The sequence below is a fragment of the Zeus faber genome (assembly GCF_960531495.2).
Source record: "Zeus faber genome assembly, chromosome: 13".
NCBI classification, from domain to species: Eukaryota; Metazoa; Chordata; class Actinopteri; order Zeiformes; family Zeidae; genus Zeus; species Zeus faber.
In genome coordinates, this window is record NC_137198.1 from 15,489,160 (window position 1) to 15,501,785 (window position 12,626).

A 12,626-nucleotide genomic window follows, 5' to 3' on the forward strand; every position below is an offset into this window, starting at 1 on the left:
AGTCAAATTCACCCTTCACGAATAAACTTTATTTTAACCGACCTGTAGCCAAAGGGCCTACATGACATGTCATGGTAATCATTTGGTTTTTGTGTACAGTACAAGGTGCCTCGTTTACACTGACAGATAACACCATCAACAACACCAACATCAACAATCTAAAACACAGAATATACAGAATGTGCTCAATGCACAGTTCAATTAAAAGCCTATGTTAGGAGCCAAACATAGGTATAAATATAGTTGGAATCTTTCTGTACGGAATGCATATATATATATATATATATATATATATATATATATATATATATATATATATATATAACAGTTTTAAATTTAAACTAAATTTAAAAATGATGGTTATTGTTATTATTTTATTATCATCTTCTTCTGATGATGATGATGATGATGATGATGATGACTATTGTTATAGCTATTAGACACCTGGTGGTTGAATTTTCATCCAAATCGACACACATACGGAGTGGATATTAGCGAAAAACCGACCAAATTGAGATCGATAATAGACACAGACCAATGCATTTCACGCCGAAACATGTCCAAAAAAAACCCCCTATCCTTAAATTGAATCCAAATCGATCCACATACGGGGCAGATATTAATGAAAACCCGGACAACTTCGACCCAAATTTTTCAGCTGTGTTGGTTGACTATTCGTAAGTAAAATGAAGGAGATGAGATTTACAGTAAGACAATGTCTGTGGATCTGTTTGATTGATATTTTAAATCCGTTGTCCACATTATTTTGCCGCGTTAATTAAAATACCTTATAAACTGGTCACTGCTTCCAGTCCAAACCACGGAAATGCGCTACTGAATGATGTGTGCACGATCCAGTGAGATGTTCGAAATAGAAAAGCTGTGCAATGGTAATTATTCACAGAAATACCGCAACGTTTTTCCTTTTGCACGGAAACGTAACTTGGGGAAAATGTATTCCAAGGAAAACGCTCAACAATTACATTACGTGCCCGACGCGGCACCAAACGGCCACCCGTCACTGAGAGTGCGGCTCTGTGTCCACAGACAACACGGTGAGTTATTGCGACGATAAGTTCTGGTTCACAGGCAAACATGGACGGTTGTTTTTAATAGACATGAGGAACGCAACCCTCCTGTCTTTAAAACAAGCGTCTATGCGTAGACCGCATAGCGGTTGCTTCGTGAGACGAGCAACCAAGAGACGATAGACCTGGGGGGGGAGCCTGTGCGGCGTTCAAGTGAACTCGGAAAATCGTGAAACGCACCCAATACGACTAAACTGGATCCCGCCTATTGCTGCCTGCAGCTATATTTATTATTATTATTATAATTATTATTATTCTTATTATAATTATTATTAGTATTATTATTAGTAGTAGTAGAAGTAGTATTTTTATTCTTCTTCTTATTATTATTATTAGTAGTATTATTATTATTAGTAGTATTATTAGTATTATTGTTAGTATTATTATTATTATTATTAATAATAATAATAATAATAATAATAATGATATAATAATAATAAATATATATATATATATTATTATTAGTGTTGATGTTATTATTTTTATTATAAGTATTATTATTATTATTATTATTGGTATTCTTATTATTATTATTATTATTGTTGTTATTTTAAGTATTATTATTGTTATCATTGTGATTATTGTTATTCTAATTATTTTTAGTATTATTATTATCATTAGTAGTAGTAGTTTTGTTGTTGATGTTATTATTATTATTATTATTATTAATAATAATAATAATAATAATAATAATAATAATAATAATAATAATAATAATATATATATATATATTATTAGTGTTGATGTTGTTATTATTTTTATTATAAGTATTATTATTATTATTATTGGTATTCTTCTTCTTCTTCTTATTATTATTATTATTATTTTTGTTATTCTAAGTATTATTATTGTTATCATTGTGATTATTGTTCTTCTAATTATTTTTTGTATTATTATTATTAGAAGTAGTAGTAGTTTTGTTGTTGATGTTATTATTATTATTATTATTATTATTAATAATAATAATAATAATAATAATAATAATAATAATAATAACAATAATAATAATACATATATATTATTATTAGTGTTGATGTTGTTATTATTTTTATTATAAGTATTATTATTATTATTATTATTGGTATTCTAATTATTATTATAATTATTGTTGTTATTCGAAGTATTATTTTTGTTATCATTGTGATTATTGTTATTCTAATTATTTTTAGTATTATTATTATTAGTAGTAGTAGGAGTTTTGTTGTTGATGTTATTATTATTATTAATAATAATTATAATCATTATAATAATTATATATATTATTATTAATGTTGATGTTGTTGTTAGTATTATTATTATTATTATTATTATAATACTGCTGTTATCCCGCTTCCGAACCGGAACCTTCGACAGTAGCTACTGTTTCCCTAGCAACCGCTGCCGTTGTTGCCCGGTCACACAGGCGTCACACTGAGGAGAACAACAAGCCGCGACGTCAGAGCGCCGGGAGCGTCTCCGCAGCAAGCAAGCGGTTCGACAGCCTGGAGTCTGGGTTTACGGTTGAAACGATCCGGTTTTGGCACCCACGCCACATGGCGCACACTCTTCACGAACAGCCATCTGTAGATGTAAGCGCTCCGTTGGTTCACGGCTCACGGCGAACGAAGCTAGCGCAGAAACCAGTTAGCTTACCGTGGCCTTAGCATGTAGTTATGTAGTCGTGCGTCTGCGTGGATCGTGCGACGCGTGTGTTGTTGCGATAGAACCCCCGAGGACCGGCAAGGGAATCGCGGCATTTGTCCAAATTATGAGACTTGAGCTGAACACGTTTCGACGGATTCAGTAAGCAGACCACAGCGAAAAGTATGCACATGTCTGTAACTCATTCAATGTTAATTGCTCGTTCTCGTTCAGGCTGTGATGTCTAGAGGTTATATGCACCCATTTTTTTTTTTTTTTTTTTAATATTACATACCGTAAATAGAAATAAAAGAACTCACAACAATACGACCCCCAAAATATAAATTAATGCCCCCAGAAAAGAAATTAAAAAGAATATTAAATAATAATCTTTAAATCACTTGTTTTAGTATGTCTAGGGTTATTGTTGTCCCAACCATCAAAATTTGCCTCCCAAACTACAGGAAATCATGAGCCATTTCAGCAGGACGGGGGAGTACCGGAGACCACCGATCACCATGGCAACGTACCTGGGAGCGTCCAAGATGGAGTCGGAGAGAGACTCTGGCTTTTCAGGTTTGCCTGAATTAAATGACGCATACACATACATACTCCGCTCTTCTATTTCCTTCAGGTTCTTTTACGTTTTGTTTATTTTATTGTCTTATTGTCGGGAGTATCCGTCTGGCTGAGGGATCCATTTGATAGAATTTATGATAATTTTCTCTTAAAGACAAGTAGAGATTGGTCCCATCCGATATCGATATCGGGTACCAATACTAACGTCATTCACTCATCGGATATCGGACCGACGCCGCCAATCTACGTGCCGATCCAAATTCCATTCCAAAGCTTGCACTGATATGATCCTGCGTTTATTTTTTTTCTCCTCAAGAATTGAACTCGGCAAATAATAAACTTGTAAGGCGCAATGCGCAAACAGGAAATGGCAGTTGGAGTTGGACAAACGTCACTGCACAGCAGCCACTCGAGTGTGTCGTAGGGTTGCAGGAACAACATTTGAAAATAATTCAAATATTAAAAAAAAAAAAACATCACTATTGGTGAAATGCTGAAATTGCCATTTGATTGTGTGTATCGTTTTTTTATATTTAGATAATTAATTATAAACGTTTTGGTTAGTTTTAGCGAATCAATTCAAATGTGATGAGTATTAAAGCTCAATAAGTTCATCCAGTTGCATAGTGAACACACAGTAGAGAGAAATATTCCCGCTAACAGTGTGCCAAGTCCGCGTCGGCGGCGACGCACCGGCACGGTGTTCCACTGTGTGTACAAGGGAGCGTGCGTCTTTGACCTGAGTGTCCGGTAATTCCGCAGATGTGGCGATGAGAAATAATGTCCTCTAGTGCAGGCAGCAATACAGGGGGTCCAGGTTAGTTGCAGCAATTGCACCAATGGCAACAAGGGAATCAAATGACAAAATTTGGACAAAATTGCAATTCAAGGAATTTAGAGAAAGATATTTTATATTTTTTATATATATATATATATATATATATATATATATATATATATATATAATAATAATAATAATGCTTTTCAGTTTTAAGTGTATTTGCATGGCTTTACGTTAAACACTGACTAAATAAAATAAATAATGTGGGGGGAAAAAGAGATAAATAACTAAAATAAATAATATATACATATATATTATGTACATTTAAATATATAATTGAACCGTAATTGTCGCCCTACATTGGCACATATGACCATCGCATTTAATGCCGATCAGCCATTGCTAACCCTGTGTAATTGATGCTGTAATTTGATTGGCCGACCATTTTGTTCATTATGACCAAATTTAAAAGGGGAGTTATGGAATAAACCTTTTGGAATAAATTCAAAATGGCGGAAAAACCATGACACGAATGTGCGGCAAAGCAGATATCGCTATTGAAAGCCTATTTATCACACTATGCCAGATTTTTCACAGTGCCTCAGAGTCATGAGTTATAGTAGTATGAGTTATAGCACATTATGTAAAATAGGCCCCGCCCAGACATTTTTTGTAAACTTTGAAAATTTATTGTCGCCAAAATATGAGGCATAGCAAATATCAATTGAATAAATTATAGTCAGGGGAGTCCAGACATGCTATTGTCCAAGTTTTATGAATATTAGACCCAGAGTTTCCATTATCCGGTAATTGCCGGTTTTTCACCAGGAAAATCTGTTGAAGTCGGACATGTTTTAATCCCCCCGGTCATAATGTCCGGTGAAAGTAATTCCCTCCAAGCACAATTTAAATAAGTGCTTGGCGAGAAAACAATAACGATAATTATCGCATTATTTTTTTTCTCAATATCAAAATAAAACAGACTCCATCATTTCGATGAAAATAATTCCACAGATCTGTTTATTTCCGCATTGGGCAAGTTGCAACTGAAAGCCAATCACTTTGGATGAACTAAAGCTGACCTTTCACCTCTAATCAATCACGTTTGTCGATATAGAAATAAGCCCCGCCTGCAGGTCGCGCTTATAACACACACGCGGAGACAGAGCACGGCGTCCAAAACTCTTGAGGAGAAGCAGAAAGATGAGGTACAGGGACATTATCCATAATCTGGCTTTCTTTTTTTGGATATTTAAGGTCCCGCCCAAAGCAGACGGTAAATATCCATTGTGTAAAATATGTTGCTGAGATGTCCCGAGGAAGACGGACACGACAAACTGTATTGTTTTTTTCAACCCACTTGCCATGTTATCTTGTTTTTGATTTCATCCAAATTTTATTGACGTGAAATGTTCATTAAAGCGGCTGCACTTGCTACTTATTGTTCAGGAACGGAAATTATTTGATTTCAAGTAGTAATATTCTTAATATTCATTTTTTTAAATGGCGTTAACTGACGTGACTTGTTTTATTTTAAATATTCAATCAAAAATATTATAGATCTACTTACCTTCATGATTCCATTCTCTCTATAGCCTGCCTAGAAGACAAATAATATTTCACCCGGAATCTCTCCCATTTGTCCGGGACATTGAAATCCTCCAGGTCATGTGGACCGGCACCAACGGAAACTCTGATTACTCCATATCTGTAGGAGGAGTTAGGGAAAAACCGTTTGGACAAAATTCAAAATGGCGGGAAATCTATCATGATGCAAATGGGTGATGTAATAGACCCGGCGTGACCCGAGAAATCCATGGATCCAAGAATTTAATTTCTCTATCATCTAAGTTTCATTTCCATGGGTTTTACGGTTTCTGAGCGCCAAGCACCTTGAGTGGAGAATGGCTAGAATAATAATAAGAATAGTAATAAATACAGCTGCAAGCAGCAATGTATGGGGTCCAGGTTAGTCGGTGTCGCGTGTGACAAAACGAGCGGTATTGGCAATACTGAAGAATTTATTATGGTTAATGTTATAATTAACTACAATTCAAGATGACATATAACCAAATTAATTGGCTTTAATGGAATACACACTAATGATATAATGGCGACAAACTGGCTTTTACTATGAAATATAACGTTTACTGGAGACCATTCATTTGGAATTTGGCTTAATATTGAAGGACTGATCCATACAAATGTTGGTAACCCCCTTGCCAAAAGTGTATTTACCCGCTTTATACTCTTCCCTGTCGCCACTCTTAAGTGCCTTCTCCTTTTTCAAACAAATTCATTTCCAGTGAGATGTGGTCTGATAAATATGTCTGGGGAACAGTGTGTCCCAACAATGTCCGTAGCTGTGCACCAGTCATTATTGACATACAGTTTACAATATGCACTCTCCTCCACCTCCAGCCCGACCGCTATTATTTGACTTTTTTGACCACATCGGGAACAGTTATGCAGCTGATTTGTCCCTATTTTTAAACTAGTATAATAAACAAACAATATGTTTGTTGTTTTTTTTTATCCTGTACTTGTCTGTTTTACACTACTTTTAGGTCCGACTAGGCATTATAAGTTCAGTTTGTTTACACTCGTGTTTAGACACAGACACAGCCATACTGCATTCATGGGAAACTCAACCTCAACCGCCATTTTGTATCTGAACAAAAACAATAGGATTCCCGCCCTTTGTGCTGGACCCCTTATTTTATCAATAATAATAATAATAACAATAATCATCAGAACAAAAACAATAGGATTCCCGCCCTTTGTGCTGGACCCCTTATTTTATCAATAATAATAATAACAATAATAATCAGAACAAAAACAATAAGATTCCCGCCCTTTGATCTGGACCCCTTATTTTATCAATAATAATAATAATAATAATAACAATAATAACAATAACGATAATAATCAGAACAAAAAGAATAGGGTTCCCACACTTTGTGCTGGACCCCTAATGAAATAAGAAATAACACATATGTCCACGTCTATCGACACAAGTTAACGTTAACATGGAGTGGCACTGTGCCAACTAGTAAGCCCAATATGGCCATGTGTCAGTTAGGCTGCAGAAAATACAAGTTACACTAAACCCATGATTTAGCAGCTGGATTGCTGCGCAAAGCCTGGCCTGGTTTAACGTGCGCCTAGTGCACCTGCTGACTGTTATCTCTGTCGATGCTTTCACGGTGCAAATGTTTTGCTGGGATGTTTGTTCAAGAAAGGATCAATTTCCTTTCAAGCCTAATGAGAACCAAGCCCCCCTCCCCCTCCCCCTCCCGTAGATGCGAGCTCGGAGTACCTGAGTGCAGTGGACCTGACGGACTCTGAGTACACTGGGAGGACTGTGTCTGTACTGGGCCAGGATCAGACGGCCAGGGTGGGAGGATCCTACACTGGCCTGTCTCCAATGATCATCATGAACAACTTTGTCCTGAAGCAGGTAAGCCCTCTGTGTTGTCTGCTTCATTACTGGACAGTTGCGCACTGCTTATTTATATATTTATTTTCATTTTTTTGTATATTTCATGTACTTTACGTATTTTGTTTCACTCGTTATAAGCGTCTCTGCTGTTACTGAGGGTAAACAGTGTTGTTTTTGGTGTCATCCCTTATAATCTCACTTGTACTATGGCAGACTCTTGCTGGGGTTTAACATAGATATAACACAGTTGAGAGAAATGTCAAGAGGAGTCAGAAAATTAGGTCGTTGTCTTAGTAATACTCCCAGGGAGCCATGTCTGTGGCTGAAACACACAACTCCTATGTCTTTGAACGGGAAGTCATCTACAGCTAAAGTGTATGGATGTTATATCCAAACAGCAAAGCCTTTGAAAGAATAACATCATGACCTTCAAGGAAAGTGTGAACCAGAATGCACGCTCGGTGGATTATCTTTACGAAATAAAGACAAAGGTGTGGCAGTTGGCGTCGCTATATTTAGTGTTCCAAATTTTCCCATTTTTAAATTATATAGAGTCCTCTGTTTCATCTATAATAATTATACTGCATCTGGACAGAAATTAATTTGGTCCTAGTTGCATGTGTGACTGATCATTGTCATCAAACACATCATGGTTGTGTTTACAATGAGTTTTTGGATGATGAATGTGAACCGGCCCTATGCAGTTTGTATATACTGTAAAATAAGTATATATTATATGTTAGTATAAGTTGTATGTATTGGAAATCCCCCCCCCCCTACAGTTTTTGGTTATGGAGAACCACCACCAACCCCCCTCTTTGGAGAACTATTTATCATGTTTGGGTCTATAAACAACTGATCACTACTCCAAAAGGGGGAGAATCACCACAGGTGAGACAAATAAACATAGAAACAAACAACATTTACACAAAAACATGAACATTGGATGACAACATGTATTGAAGAACAGTGAATTAGGTCCAGGAAAACTGGAACTACAATTGGTCACGTGGCCTCTTCCTGTCATAATTATGGCAGTAAAGGAGAGGAATGCAACCAGGAGGGTGCTGGGGTGCCCTCCAAGCAGGTAGGTGTGTGTGTGTGTGTGTGTGTGTGTGTGTGTGTGTGTGTGTGTGTGTGTGTGTGTGTGTGTGTGTGTGTGTGTGTGTGTGTGTGTGTGTGTGTGTGTGTGTGTGTGTGTGTAAAAGCTGTCCACCGGTGAGTGTACATGACTTATCTTCATTGGTACTGGTGGAGAAGGTTGCTATTATGTCGCGGTGCCATCGTGCAGCGGAAGGGGCCCTGAAGCCCCCCGAACTCCGCAGCCCTGTCGACACCCTACGGCTGCAGGGAGGCCCCGATTACCCTGCCCTGCGGCCACAGAAGACCTCCGGGCCCCCAGAGAAGCCAGAGTGCCGTGGAGCAACCCCCACGCCCAGCCCCAAGGAGCATGACCCAGTCCTATGGAGCACGAGGCGACCCCGCACCCCAGGGCTGCACACACACAACCAACCCCCAGGTGCAGGTACAAGATGCAGCCGCCGGCACAGAACCCGGGCCACGGGCGCAAGCCACGGACCGCATGCCCGGATCCTGGCCCCATGGCAACGGACCAATACCCGGCCCAAACCGCCCCCCCACGCCCCGCACAAGGTGGAGGCCCCGCCCCACAGTGCGGGGCACACTGAAGTGTAACCATTGATGATGACAGAAGCAGATGGAGAGTTGTAGAGGATTCTGATCCATTGAATGAGTGACTCTCCGAAGCCAAACAATGTACTGTATTAGATTGGCATATTTTACAAAATAAGACAATTTAACATTGGGGTCAGTGGACATGTGTGTCACTGCTTCTTTAAATAAAAAAAAAATCAGGGTCGTACTTCAGTATCGACTATGGGCATCGGGAGAAATGTTCTTAAATATCTTTTTGAGATGAAATAAAATTTAAATATTATTTTAGCGCTAACATTTATTGTTGTTAAATATATTGTAGGGATTTAATGCAGACATTTTGTTTCCCTAGCCAAGCTCCATGGCTCCGGTAGAGAAGCAGTTGGGCTTTCCTTCATCCCTGGAAGTGATGCCTCAGTCCCAGGTGGTCCTTCTGCAGCCCATGGTATCAAATAACAACCTCGGCTCTGTAAAGACTACTCCTGAAAACGACAGAGAGTCAAGGAGCTACTTGCCGATCCTCAAATCCTACCCCAGGATCGCTCCGCACCCTGGGGAGCGTCCTGGCAAGAGGCAGGGGACCTCCGCCGCGAGGGGAAGTGCGGTTCCAGGGCACGATCAGCGCCAGCAGAGGCAGCACCACGGCCACCGACCGTATGACTCGCCGAGACGCCAGGCGCCGGCCAAAAACACCCCGGGGTTCGCGGCACCGGGCGCCTTCTGCCGGCCTCGACCCAGCGGGAGCCCCCCCCCCCTGGAGACGGACGGCGGCTCGGTGGCCTCCGACCCCCACGATCTGGAGTCCTTCTTGGGCGGCGACAGCAGCCACCAGACTCCGGACAACAAACTGAAGCGTTTCAGCAACACATACAATATTCTGAACAAGTCGGGCCTGCTGGGCATCACGCTGCGCACCAAGCAGCTGATCAAGGAGAACCGGCGAACCCAGGTGGAGCTGCGGTGGCTGCAGGAGCAGACGGCGCTGCTCATGGAGGCCCTGGGCACCGGGGACCCCCAGCTCTGGACTAAGCTCCAGCTGGCCCTGAGGGACCAAGCTTCCCCGCCAGCCGAGGAGGAGCCGCCGGACGGGGACCTCCTGAGCGTCTCCGTGTGAAAGTGGAGAGACACGCAGAGCTCAAAGCACAACGGCTGTTTAACCGTGGAAGAACCAAGAAGCACGCCTATCAAACCCTCGCCTATAATGCGTTACAAAATCGCACATACTGTATCATTTATAACAGGGCTAGAGCCACTTAGTTGAGATATCAAATACTGCATGCCTTATGCACAACTTTAGGGTACTCTGATTGCTGTTGAGAAATGAAAACATCTCTCTAATTAGTATTAGTATGCAAATACCAGAAATTAATCTAATCATATTTTAGCAATCAAATAATCGGTTAGGTCATGAATCATGTAAAAGAAAAAAAAAATTTCTATTTACAACTTTACCAAAATGTGAATGCCTGTCTTTGTCCTTTTATGATAACATGAAACTATATGTTTCTAACAATAATCAGTAGTTTCAAGACCTGTTTAATTTAATAATTCTATTTTATTTCTCTTTACTCTCGCTGAGTATCTACTGTCGTCTTATTACCTTATTTCATGTCATTTTTTTTGGTCCAAATTAATATGAATCATGTCAATCACAAGCGCATACTAATCAAGTAAACCAGAAACTAATCAGCAGATGAATCTATAAATCTCTTTGACCAAATCGAAAGTTACGAAAGAAATACATGATACACGTGTTATATGTTTTGCTCATTACTAACTAAGGTCAATAAGATATTTTATTATCATATTTTGTTGTCTACAGATAAAACTGATGTCACGTCAGATTACAAGCCTGTCGGCCCTACCCGCACTGTAATCTCAGACTTTATATATGTAGAAGATGTGTTTGGAGAAGGTCTAAAATATTGTTTTAGTTGTGCTTGTTTTTTTTATTATTGGTTTATTTATTATGTTTTTAGATGAGATTCAAGCAGTGTTATGAATATGAGTGATACTATTTACACAATGATCCACAGTCTCAGTTGCTCCTGATCAAAACCTGACATTGTGAAATACATAAAAGTAGCTTGTACGGAGCTGTAGCTATGTGGTTACCTTGTTGAAAAAACAAAGATTGATAGCATGCTTATTGTTACTGCACTTTAAATCAAGGCGAATACCACGTGTTTTAACTTAAGAGACACGCCTTTTGACTGGATCTGACTTTCAAATTGTTGTGCCGAAGCAACACAATTGCCAACGCGGATTTTCGAATATTTTGAAATCCAGTTGCTCGTACAGTCCCAGTTGCCGGTGCCTTTTTTTAAAATGTGCGTGGGTTAGTGTCTTATCAACCAAGCTTCGGTGGTCCGTTCAAGGTTTACATTTCTTTATTAGAAGTGCGCTGTCCACGTCTCTATGTACATTTTTAAGGTGTCCTTCGCTTCGTAGTCGCTCTGCCAACGCCGTAGGTGAAGAACAAAACAAGTCATAACGCGATTGATTATTTGGGGTTAGTCCAAGTTCAAAATGGGAGAAGAGTCACTGCTAGGTGAACTGATAAATAAACGAATGTCAAAGGTCAACTAACTATCTGCAGACAACAATATGCTGTGTTTTAGCTACAATACATGTCGGGAAGCGATGATTAAGTTGACATCTCAAACGCACTGGTTGTTTAGACTTGAATAGATAGAAAAGTCAATCATGCTCAAAAATGGTCATTTGCCTTTGTGTTTGAGTATTGTTTTGAAGAACAGTGGCTCTCATATTATCAAGTGTGCATTTTGTAAAGTTTTGGTTTGATTTTTAAGAAGGAAAAAAAAATTCAATATCCAAGTAATAAATTTGCAAGAAAACATTTTTTCTTATCCAACGAGTCGTATGTCTTCTGTATGTTGTGGCATTCTTTTGATAAGGAATAGAAACGACACATAGTTGGGATTTCGATTTTTTTTTTTTATTATTATTATTATTATTGCAGGAATAGACAAAATAGTTCTACAAAGCAAAAGGGAAAAATATCTTGATTTCCGGACATACAAAATGAAAACAGATCTTTTGTCCTGTAACTAACTGAAGAACAGCGAGAGGCCGCAGGATGTGAACCTCCCTTTTGGGATTACCTTTTTTCCATTGCAGTAAAAATCTTTTGGCACGTGAACGTTTGACTGTAAAAACCACACAAAATTCCCAGGTCTCACACTTTGATTACAAAATAGCTGAAATTAAAAATTCAACAATGCTATTAAAGACGCTTTGTTAAGCGATGTACTGTAGTTGTCGAGCCTTTGTGCTGAGGGTCAATACACACTTTTGTTTTTTAACTTATTGCTAGCCCTTTGCTCTTACTCCAAACTACAGAGGTTTTCCTGAATATGATCATGTGCACTACTTACTTTCATACACGATATTGTTTATTTGTATACGGTCGAACCTTATG

General features: G+C 38.8%; 1 protein-coding gene across 2 annotated transcripts; it reads left to right on the top strand.

Moving 5' to 3' along the window:
* The first annotated feature begins 2,525 nt into the window (after window positions 1-2,525).
* Window positions 2,526-12,054, top strand: cipca (CLOCK-interacting pacemaker a). Of its 2 annotated transcripts, none has more exons than XM_080012957.1 (4): window positions 2,526-2,656; window positions 3,173-3,284; window positions 7,371-7,528; window positions 9,537-12,054. In XM_080012957.1, exons 1-4 carry the CDS (start codon window positions 2,621-2,623, stop codon window positions 10,296-10,298), a joined length of 1,068 nt encoding a protein of 355 aa, XP_079869083.1. In that variant the 5' UTR covers window positions 2,526-2,620; the 3' UTR covers window positions 10,299-12,054. The 2 variants fall into 2 exon arrangements, with proteins under 2 accessions (XP_079869083.1, XP_079869084.1); XM_080012958.1 differs by lacking the exon at window positions 2,526-2,656 and adding an exon at window positions 2,761-2,870.
* Window positions 12,055-12,626: the final 572 nt, after the last annotated feature.